At 40.9% G+C, this 21,454-nt stretch overlaps 1 protein-coding gene across 1 annotated transcript; it reads right to left on the bottom strand.

Moving 5' to 3' along the window:
- Nucleotides 1–23: 23 nt before the first annotated feature.
- Nucleotides 24–15,072, bottom strand: fam83hb (family with sequence similarity 83 member Hb). Its single transcript, XM_044052646.1, has 8 exons — nucleotides 14,744–15,072; nucleotides 9,309–9,461; nucleotides 8,892–9,224; nucleotides 6,360–6,524; nucleotides 6,071–6,195; nucleotides 5,424–5,981; nucleotides 2,947–5,344; nucleotides 24–1,632 (listed from the first exon to the last, which is right to left on the bottom strand). Exons 2-8 carry the CDS (start codon nucleotides 9,429–9,431, stop codon nucleotides 1,612–1,614), a joined length of 3,723 nt encoding a protein of 1,240 aa, XP_043908581.1. The 5' UTR covers nucleotides 9,432–9,461; nucleotides 14,744–15,072; the 3' UTR covers nucleotides 24–1,611.
- Between the last annotated feature and the right edge of the window lie 6,382 nt (nucleotides 15,073–21,454).

Below are 21,454 nucleotides of genomic sequence, written 5' to 3'. Positions count from 1 at the left end.
CATACATTTGAACACAGCCACAGTTGAGTTTTAAAGAGATTTAATAAAACACCTTTTGCAGTATTACATATACAATGTAATACTCTGAGGTTTTCTTTAAAAAAAACAACAAAAAAACCAGCATGTTTACCCTGTACAACTGATTTTCCCCTAATTAATGGCAGTTACTTTTTACAGCCAAGACCACATGCTTGCGTTAATTAAAATAAGGCACGTTGATAGTACAAGAAGAGTGGTCATAATCAAATTAATTAAGAATATCAACAAGCTCTTATTTTACATAAATACTGTATGTACAATATCGTCTTGCATAGAAAAGAGTTAAACCCCTTAAGTGTTCTCCAATTTTTTTTTTTGATTTACTTAAAAGCACAAAAAATGGTCTGATGTCCTGTCTCACTGTCAGCACAGGAACTGTACCATAAAACCAAATCTTTGGTGTAAAAGTGAAGACCAACAAGTCCTTTGAAGTCCTTTACAGGGCGTAGTTCTCAGAAGTTGAAAATCTTATGTAAGATGACATGGCCCTGTTCCAGTATGCAAATGTACCTGTATTGTGATTCCTCCTTTCCCTTAAGAGGTGAGGACTAATTTAAAGGACCAGCAAGGAATAATAAAGTGAGGCACATTATTGAATGTTTCTTAAAAGTGTATTTTTACACTTTTTCAGGTCAGCTATAAATCATGAATATTTACACTGGATAAGTGAAAGATCAGTGCTTTCCTTTTTACCCCTTACTACTCTGACCGTGTCAGCTTTGAGGCTTCCTCTCTGAAGGGTTACTTGACACTTTCAACCCTGAGAAGTGGGTCCACACCTTAATAGAAAGGTACATAATGCTCTCTTGAGAGGATAAAGTTCACCAGAGGCTCAACTTTCAATCAAAACTACTAACTCCTGTTGCTTCTACATTAGATTCACACATTAGTAAACACATGCTCTCACTTTCGGATTAAGTCACTTACCCTATAGATGTACACAAAATCTTCAAACATTCAAATCTTATTCTATCCGTATCATCATATTCACATATTTGCTTTCCACTCTGCATTATTAGTTGCCCTTTTCAGTTTTTGGCACACTGGGAATCCACTTCAGTCCAAATTTTACTTACACCAAAAAGACATATTCAACACTGCTACTATACTATACATGTGCAGCGAATTACTTTATTATTTTAATTTGTTTGGTTTTTGTGTGAGTGCCGTGTCTGCTTTTCCATGGACTGTCTTTCCCTCTAATCACGTTCGTACATGCTAATTTGTTGAAAAGCTGCCCTACCTTCTTTTGGGTAGGTGAAACACCAGCCCATGTAGCCAGTGTGCAAGTAGAGGGACTTTCTCACCATATACGGTAAAAGTTGTTTCCAGGTCTTGGCAAATGGGCACATTCCAAACTCAGTGACTTTTCTTTTATTTTCAATATGTTATACAGTCTTTTTTTTTGTACAGTCTTTTCAAGTTTTATTACTTGTTGTGAAAATCCAGGAAAGGCTGCAGTGTTGAGCCACAGAGGTACTTTGACAGTGTCGCTGGCATAAATGGACAATGAGTCTTTTGATCATCTTGCATAAATAGTTTCCATTTAAAAGGCCGCTCCTCCATCTTCCATTAACCCAGGCTATTCCCCATCTGTTAACAGAACAACAGGGATGACAAGTGAATGAAACAGAGTATCAACAGGGAACAGATTTAAGGACTGCTTAAACCAATGTATGAGCAAACGTAAAGAAAAACTCAGGTTGGTTGTACTGACTCTTGATATCAATGAAAATACATCTGCCAATGGGGAAAAAAATGATTTTCGTCACTAAGCAAAAGTCTTGTCTAATAAAATCTATGCCTGCTTATGTCTATGATATCTAAAGCCTATAATAGCCATGTTATCTTGCTGCGAGACAGCATTTTTCCTGGCTGGAAAGTGACATTTGTAAACCACACACTCTCCCACACCAAAGTTCATATACAAAATCAGTGTTTTTTTTCCTGTGTTTAACAGCTGCTGGTCTTTTGCTGCCTTCTATAGTAAATTAGTGTCACTGAGGTAAGTCTGAACAAATGATTTCTAACACTGAGGGCACAAAATAAACGTAATCTCCAGTTCTTCATGGATTTATAGAAGCAACACAAAAGGCTGTCTAACAGTGAGAGAAACATATTCTTAAGATATCATAGACTTAAAATTGTGTGGATCTAATATGGTGAGCCTTTTGTTAAGAGGCTAAAATCAGTTTTATTCTTGTGTCCTCGCTGGTAGCCATGATTTCAGGGAGGGCAAGTATCAGGTTTTATCCACACGGAAACAGAACTTTTCCCTGAACTTACAATCTTTTATGTTCCTAAAACATTTTCTGTAAACAGCATTGTTTCAAGAAATGTCATCATCCCTTACGAAACCCCCAAAAATGACTCTAAATGCTGTACTACATATACCAAGCCTGTATATGATGCTGTAATGCTGCCACAGAAATACACCAGTAATTGAGAAGATGCGAAATCAGCACTGATTATGTGTCAGTACCTCAATACAACCAAACTTCAAAAAACCTGAAATATCCCTTTAAGCTCCATTTAAAGTGGTACAAGAATATCTAAGATATGCTGTATGTCGATATAAAACATTGAACATTAGCTGGTCCACCAAAATGTATTTTCACAGCTTAAAAGCTGCCACTATGTCAAACATTCATTTGCTGTTTTTTGAGAATAAAAAGTACTTTGAATTAAACAAAAATGTCTATAATTACATATAAAAACTAATTAAAATAACTAAAATTATTACTCTTGATTCTAAACAAATCTGGCTCAGAACATGGCAAAAACATTTGTTCTCACATCTACAGTGTCCATGACTGTAATTGACTAGAATTTGGTCTAAAATTTTAAAATCTGCCTTTACTATCTGTCGTCTACACAGCAAACGTCATCCTTGAAGTGATAAACTACCTCAAAGCGGCTGTAGACCTTCTTCTCCTTCCTCAGACTCTCTATCCTCTTCAGGAGTCCCTCCCGCTCCTGGATGTTTCCTGTTGGTCGCAGAAATCGATTCTTCTTTATGGAGTTGTTTCTGTCCAACCCCTTTTCCCCAGCGTCACCATCTCTGTCTGCTCCCGTTTCTTCCCGCTCTATTCGGTTTTTCTGGCTGTTGGCTGAGATCTGCTCCAGAATGACTTTGGTGTCATCTCGTAGGTTGCTACTGAACAAAACAGAGCTGCTCGGTGCCTGGTATCTAGACGACCCTGACGTCCCTGTCAATGTCTTGTGATTGGATGTGGTCTGATCGGTATTAGTAGATCCTGTATCTTTAGCTGATGAACTCTGCTTTATGCTAGGCTCTTCTGCAATCTCTTTGACCACATTCATGCCCCTATCATCTCCTGAGTTTTTCTTCTCTTTATCCTTTGGCCCAAGGAATCCTTTTAGCCTCTGAGTCTGCTTCTTCAAGAAGTCGATTGTCTTACCCTCACCCTTGCTTTCTCCCAGTGTGTTGATGGATGTGCTTGATCCCATAACTTTTTGATGTCCTTCCCTAGAATCATCATGTAGGAGAGTTGAGGAGCTATAAGAGCGGCTCTTTTTCAGTTCACTCTTCTCTGCGTCTGTAGCGTCTGTGGTCAGAATCTCCTCATCACAAGAGATGCGACGGGGATTCAGTCCTTTAAACTTCAGCTGATCCTTCTTGAAGAGCTTAGGTGAAGGAAGAGGCTTTAGAGACTTGAATATATCTTTCTTTTGGCCCTCAGAGGCGTGCTCTTCTTTTTGAGGTTGAGATGTCTCTGAAGACTTCAGGAAGCTGATGGAAGGCTTGGAGTGGAGAATTGGTGGTTTAGAGGAACCGACTGAGGGTCTGCGAGTTAGCTCTGCCAGTTTGGAGGAGATGTCTGGCTTCTTTAGTTCAGGTTCTGTTGACGTGACAGTGACAGTTGGGACTTTAGCAGTCGTACTGATGAGAGGGGGTTTATCAGAAAGGTCTGGCTTTTTTTCAGCAGGTTCTGGGCCTTTTAGTGTTGACTCTGTCTCAATTTTAGAGGCTTTTCTCTTGGCCGCCAAGTCTTTGAAATACTGCAGTCGATTAGCTGGGTCATTCATATTCAAAGATGTAGATGATGTTGTGACTTCAGATTTTTCTGCAGTTGTTGTTAATGTTGTTGTCTTTACTTCTTCGTTTGTTTTCTGAGGCCCCTCCTTTCTTTTAATGTCATCTCTCAATCTAATCTCCCTTTCCTCTTCAAGGCGCATTTTCTTTTGTTTTTCTTCTTTCTCTTTTTCTTCTTTCTCTTTCTCCTCCCTTTCTTTCTCTTTCTCTTTTTCCTCAGCTTTCCTCCTCCACTCAAAAGGCTCACGAGACAATGACCTCCTCTTTTCTAAGATCTGGGCAACGATTGAGGAAGTGCGCCCTGTATCTAACTCCTCATCTTCCTCTGTGGCAGTTCTCAAACCTAGGCTTCCACTGTGCATCTCTGCCTTGGAAGATGAGAATATAAGTGAAGAGCGGAGACGAGAGCTACGTTGAAGGAGTGGGTTTACACGTGAACGGAATGATTCATGTTTAGTCAAGAAGCGTTCTGGAGCCTCTGTCGTCTCCACATCTACACCCACCTCCTTTGTTGCACCTCTCTCTGAATCTCTCTCTCTTTCTTTTTCCCATTCCATTTCCCTCTCTTTTTTATCCAGCTTCAAGTCACTGACTGAGGGAAGCAGATCCTTGGTTGGGGCAGAGTCTTTGTTGCTGCTCTCCGGTAATTTGGGCTTTCCAAACCGGGGTCTCAGGATATCTGGTCTGGGCTTTGCAGGAACATTAGGCGGCTCTTTTGTTCCAAAGCGAGGACCTGAATTTTCAGCAGCTGTAGGCTGTTGAGCTGGTGCAGGATCTTCAAATGCATCAGGACCTAAAGGCTGAGTCAGACCTTCCTCTCCACTGTCGTCATATGTGCTAAGATATGAGTGGATTCTCCAACTCCTTAGGCCTTGCCTGACACTTGCATCTTGTTCATGCTGTTGGTCAGATTGTTTGAGAAACTCTTTCTTCTCTGGTGGGTGTGGCTGGGTAGGTGAGCTCAGGCAGGCATAAGACTGACCTAATGTTGGCCTTTTATTGGAGGAACCTCCTCCATATCTCCCAGCTATTGGAGGTACTTGGTGTCCTTCAGGTCTACTCAAGTCTTCAGATGAGAAGTCTTGGCCGTAGATTCCAGGAGGAGGCTCCAGATCCGACCGATAACTGGAATCTGAATACTGGTCAATGGGGAGGTGTGGAGGACGACCTCGAAGTCTGTCGTAGTGTCCGTGGCCAGAACCTGGCCCGGGACCATCACTGTAGAAATGACTAGCTTGGGTCTGCTCCCTAGAAAGAAAAAAAACATGATCAGTAATTAAAATAGTTTTGGTAATTCAAATAGTTAAAGCATTAACAGGTTAGCTACCTGTAAAAATCTGTCTCATCCAGATTATTCATGACTCTGTGCTTCATGTATTGCCTTGACGATGTGTAGTTTTCCTGGGTTCCCTCTGCATAGCTGTGTCTCTGGAAGCCACTAGTACTCATGTCCATCTGCCGGGATACTATGGATCGCCCCTGCTCCAGGAAGGACTGCTGCAGACGAAACTGTTGCTGGGAATACTTCCCAATAGTAATTCCTGCCCCAGGTTCAACTGTGTGACGATATGGATCATTCCTCCGGAAAGGAAGTGCAAGGTTACGATCAGTTTCTCCGTAGGGGAAGGCAGAGGGAATCTCAGGCTGCCTTCGGTAACCTATGGGGTTACGCAAAGACTGGGTCCTCTTCAAACCAAACTGACCACCTAAATAAGAACTGGTGCTACTGGTATCAGAGAGAGCAAGTGTTGCATCTGACGGATCAATGACTAGAGGCTCTGACTGAGCATAGAGGATGCGGAACTCTTCATCGAAGGTGGTGACCAGCTCACCAAGGAAGAGGTGGGCAATGCAGCGGTGGATCTTCTCATAGGACCACATGAAACTAGAGAAATATGTTTCGTTAATGGGATGAATGACATAGTAATCATGGAAATTAAAGACACTTATAATTAGCACTGTTAAATGACTCACCTATAATTCCCACTGAGGACAGCCCTGCAGTCAGCCAATAGGAAACGATCTTTCAGCTGTCCCTTGAATGATTTCCCATTCCGGGAGCTATAGGTTATTCCTGCCACAGTCCTGACACGCATTGTCTGTAAAAATTTAAATGTATCTATTTCATGAACACGTACAAGCCTTTGTGAAAATGACGTGTTCTAGAGGAAGTAAGTACATTAACAATAAATGTAGACTGATACCGGAGTTCTTGCCCACACATTTGGGTGAAGGTGCAAATGTAATGTAAAGGAAAACTCACGTGAATTAAGTCCAGGTTGACTTTAAAGTTCATGACCATCGACACAAAGTGATGGGCATCCTGTTCGTCCAGTAGAATGTAAACAGGAACATGTCGTCCTGCCGCTTCCAAGAGGTCAGCAAAAATATCAACATCTGTGAACATGTCCATCACCACAGCAATAACCTGGAACAAAAGAGAAAAGACCAATTTAGTATAACATGATCATCATTTTATAGCCATGCCCTAGTGTCTGTTGGCTAACGGAATTGGAATTTGAAGGAACCTTTGTGGTGGCAGCTGTGTATTGACACCATTATGCTTTTAAAAAGCATGCTACAGTGCATGTTGATGATACATAATGGATGTGGGGTTCTTGTGTGAAAGAGTCTAAATTAAGTAGAATATTTATTTTAATAAATGTTATATTAAAAAGTTCAAAGTAACTTCTGCCCTTGTAACTGATGAACAAAACCTATCCACAAACAGCCCAGTGTTTTTGTTCAAATTTCAGCAGTATAATAAACGGTACAAAGTGAAGCAATAAACTACCCAAGATTTAGGTCAACAAATACACCATAATCATAAAAATTCCAAAAAAACAACAGGCCTTTTTTAAGGACTGTGAAACTGGTTATCTTACAGCTCATCTTTGCAGCAAAATCCTACAGGTGCCGCAATGCAGCATGGTTGTAAAAAAAAGACAAACAACAAAATAAACTGGTTGGTCGGGGTTCATCCTACAGCAACACAATAAAACAAAACATTAAAACACATTTTCAGACTTTAACCTAATTTGTGTTGGTTTGGGATTAACTGGACAGAAAGTGAAAACAAAAAAAAATCCAGTCATTCTTTCATTCTCTTGTAGTAAGGACACCACAACTGTGAGCAGCTGCTGAATGGGACAAAGGTTAGATTTGATTTAAGACTAAAACGACTCTTCTTTTAAATGTAATATTGAATTTTTTCTGTTTTAAGCCATATAATGTAGATAAATCCCCATTGAATTCATGGTATAGTAAGATTAACGACTTGTATCTCTCAGAATCAGTCTGTCCTCCATAAATATGTTGAAACATTGAGACAGATATTATCTTCTAATTGAACAGATAGAAGTAAAGTACAGCCCACAGAACCAACAGGTTTGACTGCCTTTAAAGTTAGACCAGGGGTGTCAAACATGCGGCCCGGGGGCCAGAACCGGCCCGCCAGAGGGTCCAATCCGGCCCACAGGATGAATTTGTTAAGATTTCACACTAATCTAAAAGTAATGTCAAATGCTCCAGATACCCGTGACTAAATGTTTGTGCCTTTATAGATCCAGTGTGATGTGTAAATAGTACATTTAGGCATGATATTGTTGAAATTGCACATGTTTTGTGAAATTATCCTTCATTAAATGTAAAACAAAGGAGAAAAAACAAAGGGGTTCTTGTTTCTCATAGGTTATTATGCTATTATTTTACTATTTTTACTGGTCCGGCCCCCTTGAGATCAAATTGTGCTGTATGTGGCCCCTGAACAAAAATGAGTTTGACACCCCTGAGTTAGACGTTTAAGTATTTTATTAATTTAGCAAAAAAGTCAGCCAAACGGCGGAGTAGTGGATAGCCCCGTTGTCTTTCTACAAAAAGACCCAAATTCATGACCTGGTCGCAACAAGGGTCTGTGCATGGAGTTTCCAAGTTCTCCCTGTGTGTGCGACTGTAGGTGTGAATGTGAGAGTGAATGCTTGTTCGTCTCTGTGTATTTGCCCTGTGATTAACTCCGCCTTTCTGTGTTAGCTGGGATTGGTTCCAGTGACCTGTGACCCTCATGTTGAGGATAATGTGGTAGACAATAGATGGATAGCAAAAACTCTGTGTGTGAAAGGGAGCAGTGGCAGAGCTGGCAGACGCAGATAAAAAGTCAGATTAAACTAACACTGAGATAGCATTTCCCACAAATGGACGAGGGAGCATTTTATCTCAACTTGTTGGTCTTTTGCTTTCTGTTGTATTTATTTTTTATAGAAGAGATAACACTTGGTTTGGTACAGTACACACATGAGTAAGAAATGGAAATATACAACATTGCGTTGCGTTTCCCACCTATCCATTTGAGTACACACAAGAAAGTACACATGCCTATTCACAGCATTCTACAGTATTAAGTAGGGCTCAGTGATTTGGGTAAACTATCTAACTGCAAGACAAGATGGATCATTACCAAAGGACTATGTATATATGTGTATATATATTTATATGTATATATGGTGGTATAAATACAGCATATATATACACAAATACATATATATATATATACTGTAATGCAAGGATGAGAAGTTAAAGATCTGAATTATTTCCAACAAACATTCACAACACTAATAATTGGAATAGAACGATCAACTGAATTGCAGACGTTTCAAATTCCTGTGTATTGTGTTTGTACATTTACAAACATGACATGCGTTGATCTCATCTTCTGCCGCCATGTTTTTTTTTATCAGGACTACCTTTTGAAAGCAAACAGGAAATGCAAGTCTAACACATGCCCCTCCCTTTTACTCACATGACGTGCATTCTTGATGAGTCTCCTGGCCTGCTCCTTGATGGACGGCATGTCTGGGTCAGAGGGGTTGACCAGAGTGGTGACTTCTGTCGGCCCAACGAAGCTGTGCTGTGGCAACGGCCAGCCCAGGTCCAGACCAGGGGCAGCCAGGTCGGACTGCATCGGCCAGTAGGTGTCAGATGAGCCATCAACCTCATGACCTCCCTCAAGATATGTCAGCTCTGGAAGACTGGAGGCCTGACTGGGCACCTGGATTGTGGACTTGATGTGTTCAATTTCTGTCTGTGACAGGAAGCTGACCACATCTGCAGTCTGGAGGAACTCAAAGTAGCCCTGGTGTTTATGGGAGACACATTCACATTAATTACATCTTGAATTCAAATCAGAATACTTCACCACAGAAAAGCGCAGTCTTACCTGAATGTCATTTTCTATGAGCGCATCAATAGCCAGACGGTACTCCTCACGGTAGTGTGGAGGCAGGTAGTTGGGATCAAGGGGGTTATCGCCAATAGACGAGCTCTGAGATCGGTGTGCCATGTTCAGCGGTGAGGGAGGAGGAATTTGATCCTGTATAGAAAACAGAAAATTAAAGGTTTAATGCTTTTGTAGCTGCACTATACTGTATATTGCATACTGGACAATGCTAGGAACTGGCTGGTTTACCCATCCAAAATGTTATAAACACATTTTCTTTTGTCACAAGTCATATTTTCACATCTTTAAAAAGTGGTTTCCCACCCATATAAAAAGCTGCTGTAGACAACCCCCCTATCCTCCACTCATGATATACAATAGTCATCCATCCATTTTCTACTATCCTCCATAGGAAGCCTGTGTCATAAATTTAACAAGCACACATTTTAAATGAACATGCCTCTACCAGCGAACAGCATCTGCTTACCCTTTAGCCAGGGTTAATTTTTAACTTTTTCATTGTCATTAATATCATCCAAATATAAAGTAAGAAAATGAAAGAAAACTTAAGTAAAAATAACTTACAATAGCAATACAATATATGGATGTTAATTGGACAGTATCAAAGAATACAATTTCCAATCTAATAAGTCGGTTTTCTGGTGTCACAGTGTGTATTAGACTGTAACATAAAGTTAACTTCACCTCTTATTTACGGCATCACACACAATGAACTATCTTGTTTGTTGTAGTGACCAACTAAGAAATCTGTTGACAAAAGTAAGAACAAATAAAAACAACAGGATATGGAACATGCAGACAGAGAGAGAGAGAGAGAGAGAGCGCCAAGTGAAAGAAAAGGCATGTGTGAGTGAGAGGTGGGAACGGCACAAGGAGGTGTAACAACAGGTTCTTTCATATCTTAGATTGGGTAACTCGTCATTCTGGTGCGTCATGCTTCAAGTTGCTACTCAGGCCACATCACGAGCAAATCGGTGTGTGTGTTATAGCCAGCAAATGGATTTAGGAGAGTTCGATGAGTAAGCGGTTAGTTATGTCATGACATGAAAAGACTTAAACTTAAATCAAATCAGTGAAAGGACCATTGTTACACAACAGTTTGAAAATGTTTGATTACTCAGGTGAAAAGACGACGGCGAGAAGAGTTTGGATCAGATGTGATACGACTTCTGTATACACATAATAATCTCATAACGCCAAAGTCCCAGTCAGAGGAAGCAAAGACAACCATCTTCTACAAGCAGAAAATCACAAGAAGATTTTAACAGCTAGTTCATATAATTCTTAAGATTAATTGATGAATATCAATTCATCTTTTGAGAACTGTGATATAAATATGAACAATTTTCCTAAGAAAAGCAGCAAATATTTTCTAAAGGAAATCTGTTCTTTGCAGTCGAATTTGTACTTAATGTTGATTCAGCTTGAATAATAATGGCTGGTTCTGTGTACATGTTTGCCTTTCATTACTTGACATTTGTCAATTGTTGTGTGGCTAACCTGATACCAAAAGAGAAAGTAGATCTTGACGACATTTGAAATTTGGTTTGTTCATTCAGTGGTTCAGTTTCAACACGCGACACATGTTATGTCTTATCAGAAGTGTTACAACAGAGAACCACAGGACATATGTTCCTCACCTTCTCATAACAGCCAATCATGTACTAAGCATTGTTGAACCGAAACAACTGCACATTTGGCATTTGGACTTTACTGTCGCAGCGTGTACCAAAGAAGACTTTTTAGATGAGCAACATTTTCCTGAGGAGTTTATGGTCTTAGCTGCTAGTTTCAATCTTGTAAATTATACTCCATTTAGAGGAAAACAGATGATACAGCACAGCACACATGGGTGGACACCAGTGTGATTGACAGTATCGTCCAATAGGAGTCCGAAGTCTGTGAATTTCCGTTGGCACTGTCATGGCACCAGTCTCCAGGCTTCATAACAAGAGTTCATTGTGCAACCAGGAGACTACATCCATATTTTTAATGTTCCATTGACCATTAAAAAACCTAGTTGTGGCTTTCGACCCATTCCTGCAACTTAATTAATGTGATGAGATGCACATATAAGGTCTTTGGTGTTATGAGCCAACAAGGACAAGCTCTCATCGATATTTAATGTGGTCATGACAGCTGCATACTGTACTGTATGTTGGTCATCTGTTAGGTTAACAAGAGCTGGAACACGACCAAACTAACATACTCAACTTTTTACGCTGTACATCGCAGCATTTAGTGAAAACAGGAATGTGCCTCTGACCGTGTAAATACATCACAATGAAAATCCTAGGAGCAGTGGTTGACTGACAGTCCGACAGCATAATCAAAGGGAGTGTAACCCGGGGGCTCAGGGTAGGGTGAATAGGGTGAGTACCTGTTTTAAAAATGCGTGTGACATATTTCCTGTACACTTTGGTAACAATTAGTGGTCTCAAATGTGCCTAAGTCCTGACCTGCAATCATTGGGAGAACCTGGTTTACTCACAAGCCTGGTGAGTCACAGCGCAGCCTCGCCTGCAGGGACACTGTTCTATGGTGACTCATCTGCAGCATGGCAAAATGGCTGACATCCTGTTTCCCTACTCATTTCTAGCCTTTGCGGTGTGCTGTTCCTCTTCCAAAGTTCCGTGGTGGTCAGGGAGACGCACTGTGCTCGTGCCAAGTTTCTAAAAATCACAAATTCTTTGATACTTTTAGTTTTCTTTCCTTTAAAGAAATAGTCCTATGGAATTTACTAAAGCAGCCGAAGTGCTCACAATGTCTGATCGTAAAAGGGGAGGTTAAATTATTTTTATACAGTTTACAGGTTTTAACAGATTAAGAACACGTTTTCCAAATGTGAAAGTTAAATATGAATATGAATGATGATTGTATTGCCTGTCTTTTATTTTATACAACCTGTGGATACTTGGTGATGATTGTCTAGCATGTGTTGCTTTATAAGTATTGTGTTATAATGTAGTAAATCTATAAATTGGTCGGCTCACGATGGTGTGTTTTGCTTACATTCCTCTTTTTTCTTTCTTTTGTTGTAGGAAATGTGTGTCAGTAATATATGCGTTTCCCTATACCTCTACGCGAACACTGTGGACAGACAGGAAGAAGAGACAGGTACAAATTAACTAATTAACCCCAAGGTGGATATGAGCAACTGTAAGTGGGGGAATCAAGAGCACAGCAGAACTAAACAGAGCCCAGCGGCGTCTGATTCACCCTCCTCACCCGTGGGCCTGAGCAGAATGAAGCAACAGAAGAATAGCTCGACGTTAGAGGCATGACAGACTTTCTCCTCCTCACCTGGCAGACTGGTAGGATATTCAAACAAACACCACTGCTTTGTTTGTTGTTATAGAAACCACAGCAAGAATCAAACTGTAGAAAATGACACACAATGATGGAGATTCATCCCCCCCCGTTCCTCATTTAGTTATTAAATTGTTCTGTTGCCTACACACAGGGATCAGCCTGCCCTGAATGCACTGTAAACAAAGCCAGTTTGAAACACTAAACCACCACAGGCAGGCAGCTATTACAGGCAGATAAATTCAATATTGAGATGTGCTCGAATGTTTGCTCACTCAGCGTGTAAACGAGTTCATTCTCAGCATTCCTGCATGAAGACTGACACGAAAAGAGGGAGAGAAGAGCTGAGAGGAGGAGACAGTTTTGTCTCGACATGTGAATCAAAAGAAATTGACCCGAGGAGCAGCGAAATATCAAGGTCAAACTCCCAAAAAAAAACAGTTTTCTCCACTCTCTCTCTGGCTTCTACTCTGTCACGTGCATGTATGCATGTATCCAAACACACCTCACTAAACAAACACTTAGATCAATGTGGCATACCTCCTCGCTCGATTCATTTTGTGTGATAATTCAGCGTGTGAGAAGAATACCTGAAAACAGGTTTGGAGGGAAGAGCCAGTAAGCCGCTGAAGCTCCTGTCAGGACCTTTCAGTGGTATTTTTGTCAGATGAGCACACACACACACACAATCATAGATAGATAAGAGCAAACACAGAGAAATGCTTGTGTCTCTGTTTATCATCACACCTCAGTGCGGATGTTGAACGCCACACAAAAGACAACTCAAGGTCAGTTGAATGTATAACACACAGCAAGCGTGTCCTCCCTTTTTTTTTTACAAACTGTGCTTTTACACAGCAGCACTGCAAGAAAAACTGGTCCACTGAGGTCCTCTAAGTTTTTCCAAATGCCTTAATGTCTGCTGTTGTCATCTAGAGCGGAAAACCAGACAGTGTTCCTACATTATTAAAAGAAACAGTGCTCATATGTGAAATACAACACCTTCGACCCCTTGTAACATATACAACGCAAACAAACCTATGAATGGGATGCAGCCTTGGCTATAAGGCGAGTGTGAATAGAAGCCCACATGCAATGATGCACCATAAAAAAAAAAAGCTGGCACTGAAAACTTTCCCCCTCAAATTATAACCACATGCTGGGCCTTTTCTGTGCAGTGACGCGTTGAACAAATTTGGGCAAAGACTGTAAAAGTTAATTTTAAATCGGCTTGTTTCTTGCTTCCACTGACAGCGCACAATAAATGTTTATCAAAGCCTATAGGAGACCAATGTCCACAGGAGGAAAGGATGAGTGGAGGTGAACTCCTGGCTCAGCAAACAAAGCTGTATGATTACAAGGTGAGAGACGTATATTATTGTACGTTACCTCACCAAATATCTTTAAATTAGAGGGATCTCAAGTTGTGTCATACAAAGCATCCTGTAACCAAGCCTGTAAAAATGTCTGTGCCTTTTCAAGTGCAATTTAGCACCCAAGGCCCCTTCTTCAGTACAACCCAGACAAAGCCCTTCACTGTCTGCAGCCATGCCATTCTCCAAATGCTTGTTTTTCTCTCCCGTCAATGTCTTCAAAGGACTGGAAAGAGAGTGGCCCAGTTTGTTGCAGCCAGCCAACATGGAGCCTTCTGTGTGTTCAGGGCAGTTTCAACAACACTCATCAAGTTCTGCGATCTAAAAGTTTACCCTATATTTAAAAGCTGCTGCTAACAGAGAAACAAACCTGCATTTCATGAAATGGACCAATAAACAGCAAAGGCCAGCACATGATTAGAAGACAGTCACACAATCAAGTAGACAGTAAAACAGATAAGTGCTTCTTCAGACAGATCTCAACAGAATAGCCTACATAGACAGAATGAAAAGGAATAGAATAGAATAGAATAGAATAGAATAGAATGTTTGTATAGCTCAAGACAGAATAGCCTTTATGGATAACATTAAATGAAATAGAATAGACAAAGATATAGCTACAATAGAATGAAACAGACTAGCATAGAACTGGCTAGTGTAGAGTGTAGCAGAAGTTGTGAACAGGTCTTTGTCCCAGGTTGCATGTGTGCAGTGTTAATTTCCACTCCGTACCTCCTAACTTTGCTGCAGAACTTGTCTCGTCTCTTCTCTTGCCTTTGTTGTTGTTGTTGTTTTTTAAATAAACCGTATCGAGAGAACCTCAGTGTCGCCTTCTGTGGTGAAACTGCCGCTGTGCGTCTCCTCCAGTCCGTACTTCACATTCCTCTGACCGGATTTAAAAACTCCACTTCATAATAAAAAATAAAAAGAACACTGTGTGTGCAGCCTCCACTGCCGACAGCTGCAGCGGCATCAGCTCCTACTCCAGGCCCGGGCTGAGCGCTTCACACGGCGGTGAGGGAACCTCCGGAGCCGCCGCCTCTTCGGCACAGAGCAGCGCTGGTGAATGAGGAAGAGGAGTCTCTCTCTCGGTTAGGCAGGGCTTTCCCACCGGTGAGACTCCTCCCAAACCCAAGACCATTGGAAGTTCACTCCCAGTGGCATATTTCAAATGTGCTGGCCTGATAATTGGTGTTTTAGAGTAAAACAGAAGAGTTAGAACTGAGTCTTACTTCTTTTTGGCAGTTTTGGCCACTAAGACTTTTACAGTGACTCGTTCCACCAGTGAGTCCTTTACTGTTTTTGCATTTGTTTTGCAGTGTTCTAATGTAACAAAATACAACATTCACATATAGCAACTTTTATTTTACTCCGTTTCCTAAATAAATTGTGTACTTTTACCCCACTACCAAATAAAATCAGGTGTCAACAACAGGTGTTGGTCGCAAACGAAAGACGGTGTTGGAGAACTTCCAAGCAAAGGCTGATGCAGAGCGATCCAAGACCAGAGTGAACAGCGGTGCTGTGTTTGAACGGTGGAAACAACTGAAAGCCCAGAATGACATGGTGGCGACAACTGTTTCTACTGGACAGGTAGGTTAACTTTATGTCTTTGTGATCTTTTGATATCATCGCGTTGTTATTTGAAAAAGTACTGAATTTTACCAATGCTGTGTGCTCACATTATCCAAAGGTTTCTAGCACTTTAAATATGTAGAAATGTGTATTTATATTCAAGGTAATGAATGGATTGTTTCATTTTGGTTGCCTTTTAATGTCTTTATCCACCTCGCAAACCCCCTTGGAAATGTCAGGACAAATAAGGAAATCTTGTTTTTTTCTTTTTTTTTTCTTTTTTCATTTTAATGTATGTATTTAGCACTAATGAATCATAAATACTCTTTGCTGTTTGCTGTGCGTTCTACAGTCAAAGCTCTCCCCATAAACTGCAAATGCACAGGGGAACAATTCCCATGATACTATGCTGCTGCTTAATCATCAAACTTTTAAGAGACACGTAGCAGCAAAGTTACATACTGTGCGTTTAAAGGTTAAAGCAGCACATTACCGATTCCAGAGGCAATGGGGATTGGGGGCTCCTGGCAAAAGACTCCTGTGGACCTCTACATAAAACCACAACATACTGTTGCCCATGCTGTTATCCAAAATCAACCCATTAAATGTCTGAAAAATTTAATTTTCCGTGAGTTTTCCATCCAAATACGACATGCAGTAAGAGATTGTTTGTGTAAGACATGTTCACAATTGCAGGAGAATGACAGAAATCCAGAAAAGTGACTAAGGTGTTGCCCGGAGAGGTTAGGCAAAACTTTGCATTCTCAGCTTAAGGCCTTAGGAAATGACCTGCTTTGCTTTACTTGTTGCAATGCTCCTGTCAACATCTGTTCCCTCAAAGCTGAAATAGACACCTTTTTTGTCATAAACTTGTCATTATATTGTTAAAGGTCCACTGTGTTGTATTTTGGATGGTTTATTGGCAGGAATTTAACTTACTTAAGGATATACGTATACTGTATATAAGTAAGTTTGTATAAGTGCATAATTGCTTGGACATTGCAAAAACATGTATAGTTAATTTGGTTCTTTCATACTGATATACTTCAGGCAAAAACAAAGAAAAATAATCTTTTCTGGTATGTGAAGGTCCTGTAGTTCCCTGGTGCTCTTGGGAAAGGGAACAGTTACAGTTTACAACCTCGCCATTTAATATCCCTCATGAGCTGTTCTTTTACTATGTCATTCTAATTGGCCATCAAGAAGGGATATTCACATTAAATGATGACTTAATTGAGGCACAAAAGAACTGCATTAGTCTATATTCCAAACAAAGAGAATAGCATTCACCCTGTATTTATCGTGTTTTTCACATACGGGTGCTTATTATGACACAACAACACCAGCTCTGAAGTAAAGTCTCTGTGTCCTTTGTGGCATCTTTCCACTGCTGCATCTTTATGACACTGACCAAACAGGAACTGCAAGGGACAAGGTACAGAGGTGTTGTCTGTTGCTTCTTAGAAAACAGCTTGAAAATCAGTTGTATGGGTCATTAACCTGTACCTGAACCTCTGTCCTCGCACTATCTGGTGAGTGGGTAGAAAGACTGTGAGAAGTGCCTAACTTAATTATAGCGAGTGACTCAAACAGCCAGAATCAGGCCCAGTGAGTTCAAGAGTAAGTCTGATGTGAAGGTCTCTTCACTCTTGTTCCCTGGAGGATCATCAGTTTAAAGCTGTACTACACGATTGATAAACAACACAGTCACTTTTTAGTAGTGCGGACTAGTAGTGTTTTTTATGCACTACTCCACATGGTTTTCAAACTGTGGTATGTGTACCATCAGTGGTACACACGCTTCCTCTGGTGGTCCTTGGAGGAAAATCAGAAATACTGTTCCAGTGGTATGGAATTAGATTTGTGTCAACATTTTCAAACAACACTTTTAAAGAAACCAAACAACTCTTTATGAATTGAGAATATAAAAATGAACCACAATGAACTGGGAAGTAGTCACAGGCTGACCGACAAAATAATTGTTATCAGCTGACGTTTAGATACTTACAATTATTTTGCCGGATAAATGTGTCTTTACCTCACACTTGGATCTCTTTATTTATGTCATTAAATTGCATCATGGCTGCAGTGAGAAAGAGCTTAATGTAACGGTTGTTACAGAGTCTGACATTACCCAATATGTTTATTTGTTTCCATTAATCAATACTTTTGTCTGCAGTGGCTCCTTTAAAACAAAAAATTGTTTCTGTGCAGGTCGTGTCTCTGTCTGACACAATCAGTTACCCATTGTTTTTCCTTCACGACGGAACATTTTGTGCTGAATCAGCAGTCTCCACCAGTTTCTTACTTCAATCCTCTGTAAAGCCTGCCTCTTTGCTCCAGGCTGCCCGGCTCAGTTCCTTCTCCTTTAATAAAGGCTGGATTTGGGAAGCCAATTGCTCCATGCAGTTATGGTGCAGATAAGGGTCACCATTTGTTTTTGTACTGTATGTCTCCATGCATGTATTTAAACTGTTATATATAGAGATTTACCCCCCAAAAATTATGGATTACTTGACTGAAATATGATTAAAAAAGGCGTCTTTCTACTCAATCTTTTTACTTTAGTTAATCTCAATCGGCATTCACTTGCGAACCAACAAATCATAACACTACTCAAGGTGTAGTACAGGGAAAAGTGTGTGTATTTGTGTGTTTGCACTGTATTTGGGTTGTCCTTTGTCCCAGAACGTTTCTATCAGACAGAACACACCTTGTTATATGGCCCTCTGATAACACACACACACACGAGTATGACTGTGTTCAGTCCTGCTCCTCTGGGTGTGCCTCCTGTTTGAAGTCTGTGCTCAGTCTGCTCGAGCACCCATTCCATACTAAGTTGTTAGATAAATGCACGTACACACACACTTTAGGAGCCATATTTCCGAGGCCTCTCCGTGCCTGTTTACTCATCTTCTATTTATGCAAATGTGCAAACTCTCAGTGTGACACAGAGATATGAAACTGAGTGTTTGCATACAGGTGTGTGTGTGCGAGTCACAAGCAAAACAGCGGCGGCGTGGTGAAACTGAAATGATATCCAGTGAAGTTTGAGTGCCAACCGGGAAAGTTTGCTGAACATGCGTTGATAAATACTAGCATGTATACAGACGGTGAAACGCAGGGTGCGGCTGCTCCATGGAATGTGCTCAAGGCCTCTTACCACACCCAAAGTCATTCTCCTTTCCTCTCCCCATTTCTTCACTCCCTCCTTCTTTCTCTCTCTCTCTCTCTCTGTCTTCCTGACTCAGCCTCTCTCTCCATGTCCTGGTACCTGGCAGCCATTGAACAGGTTTACAGGTCTGGGCAGAAAGTTCAGGCAGCAGCGAAATCCCGGTCTGCACTTCAGCATTCCCACTTCAATGGACTCTGCTGCCCAAACTGGATGTGTTTGAATTCAAACAAGCTTTAACAGCATGACTGTTAGTGTGTTGACAGTGCAGGTGCAGGTGAGCAGCTGCAGAGATATGTATAAACAGAGAGAGTGCACCAACGGCCTCCAGCCAAGCAGGATTCACCAAGTCTCTGCAACTGTGCTACAGGAATAAAGTTAGCACAGTTGTGCGGGGAGATATATTTGCTAATGTTGTGTTTTGAAGGTGGTGTTGCACTTAACAACACTGTTGTTCAGAACAATTAGCTCCCAACAATTAGCAACGTCCATAGTCAAACCATTTGGTGACTCTTTCTTATATGCAACATATACAAGAAACATTAAAGGGGACATATTATGCAAAATCAACTTTTTAACCATTTCAATACTTATATTTGGGACTCTGGAGGCCCTACCAGTTGCCAAAGTGTGGAAAAAGAATACTCAGTCATGTTTTCGTGGTTCCCCTTACTGTAAGTATAGGCGATAAAACGCTCGATGTTGAATTCCCTGCGTTTATGACGGCAGCATGCGCATTTCACCGCAAATGTTACCGCCCCACCAGTAAGTTTACTTCGCGAGCTCCACCTTAGCTCCACCTTGTCCCTGCGAGAGTGCAGGCGAGGGAGGAAGAGCGGTATTATGTCAACGTAGAGGGACAAGTGTGCTGTTGGTGGCTGCACAGTGGAGCACAGTGTTTTACAGAGGATTTTATATATGAAGCTAATGTGCCGGATAAAGTCAGCAAACGTTTGTTCGCACCACTTCGCATCAGACTGCGGCCAGCGGTCGCCGTATTTAGTCAGGGGACGTATTTCACCGACGTACAAACACACACATTGTTAAGAAAAGGTCACACAGAGCTCATAACTGACCATTCTGACACATCCTAATTAAAAATATTTGTTCAGTACGTCCTCCATGACCGGAGCACAGACTCAGTCTGATACAATCACATAAAGCAGCTGTTTATGCAGTGGTGCTGCGGTGCTGCACTCTCTGTGCAGTGGTGCTGCACTCTCTGTGTCACCGCTGATTGCCAGCGGCGAGCGGTGATCTGCCTAAACTGCCCGGAGCACCGGAGCTTAGTTTTTAAAGATGAGTAACACACAAATGAGTTGCAACACTTTAATTCTCCAACAAAATAAATTAAGAAATGGCTGAGGAGTTTTCCTCAGTTGTATGTCAGTGAAAGCTTTTCATTTGCATCTAAACACTTTATGGATATTTAATCCACTTGAGCACACTTGATGCATATTTATTACAGATGTGTTTTTTGTTCCTAAGTAGATATAATCATGCTTTTCTTTGAACCATAGAACTTTGTTTCAACACTGAAGAAAAGCAGCACAAAGAAACTACTCTTGTCTGATCTCTTTTTTTATTTATTTCTTTCTTCTCTCTCTCTCTGTCTGGATCCTGCATTGCTGTGGCCCTGTGAGTTTTCCCAGCATGCTTTTCTCACGGTGTAATGTCACACCTGAGTATAAGGTGACTCTTTGCAGCTTTGGGTTTTGAGGTCATCTTTACACCTCTCTGCTGCAAGGACAGACAGAGAGAGAGAGAGAGAGAGCTAATTTAAGACTGCACAGTAGTGGGATGGTTTTTAAATGTGATACTGTGTGTTTTTGTGGAGTACGTGTGTACGCAGGGCCTTGACAATATTTCATCTTACGTTTCTGCAGTCTGCATTGTGTACAGTGGCATTGAGTGTGTGTGTGTATGTGTGTGTGTGAGAGAGAGATTACACAATGTTATAATGATTAACAGTTTAATCAGGCACTTTCAAGTATTTCCAAATGAGATTTATCTCTCTGTCTGTCTGTCTTCCTGTGTGTGTGTGTGTGTGTATGTGTATGTGTGTGTACTGTATATAAGAGAGAGCAATTTCATAATTGTTATTATGTTGGTAAGAGAGTAACACTTAATCAATCACTGTCAAGTGTGTGTTAGTGTGTGGGTGCATGTGTGTGTGTCCTGGACCAGTAGTCCTTTTTGAGACCAAAACCTGACCCTAACGACACAGAAACACACCTCTGAGGAACTGGGTAAAGTTTGGACTAAGATGTGAATTGTGGTTAAGTTAAGGCTAGGGATAATAATGTCCAAATGAAGAGCAAATGCAGAAACCAAACCAAAGAAAAACCACTGTAACCTTTGACAGTGTGACATGTATGTTGTTAGACATTGCATTGCAGTAAGTTTTAATAAAGGGTGGAGCCTTTTTATGAGCTATGAACAGCTCCCGAAGAAGGAAAGTCCCCATAGTGAGTGAAAGGTTTCTGATTTGCGGCGTCACTGCATACCTGTGACAGGTGTAGCCATCGTACATCTATTATTACCACTTGTGAAATGACAGTAATGATTATACATTAATCTGAGTAAGCAAGGGTCTGATTCTGAAAACCAACATGACTACATGTTGCTGCTGGCATGTGTTATTGTTTCTATTCCTTTAATTGATTTTGAAACTATTTTATGATAACATGAAAGCT

This window comes from Solea senegalensis, linkage group LG20 (genome assembly GCF_019176455.1).
Source record: "Solea senegalensis isolate Sse05_10M linkage group LG20, IFAPA_SoseM_1, whole genome shotgun sequence".
Taxonomy (NCBI): domain Eukaryota; kingdom Metazoa; phylum Chordata; class Actinopteri; order Pleuronectiformes; family Soleidae; genus Solea; species Solea senegalensis.
Note: the sequence above shows the minus strand (reverse complement) of the source record. Positions and strands in the feature narration are given on the sequence as shown.

Bases quoted from the DNA above. Each gene is read 5' to 3' on its own strand.
- fam83hb (XM_044052646.1), bottom strand. From the start codon at position 9,431: ATGGCACACCGATCTCAGAGCTCGTCTATTGGCGATAACCCCCTTGAT. The intron at 9,225-9,308 runs GTAAGACTGCGC...CATAAACACCAG, and splicing joins TCATAGAAAATGACATTCAG to GGCTACTTTGAGTTCCTCCA. The intron at 5,982-6,070 runs GTGAGTCATTTA...ATATTTCTCTAG, and splicing joins GTCCTCAGTGGGAATTATAG to TTTCATGTGGTCCTATGAGA.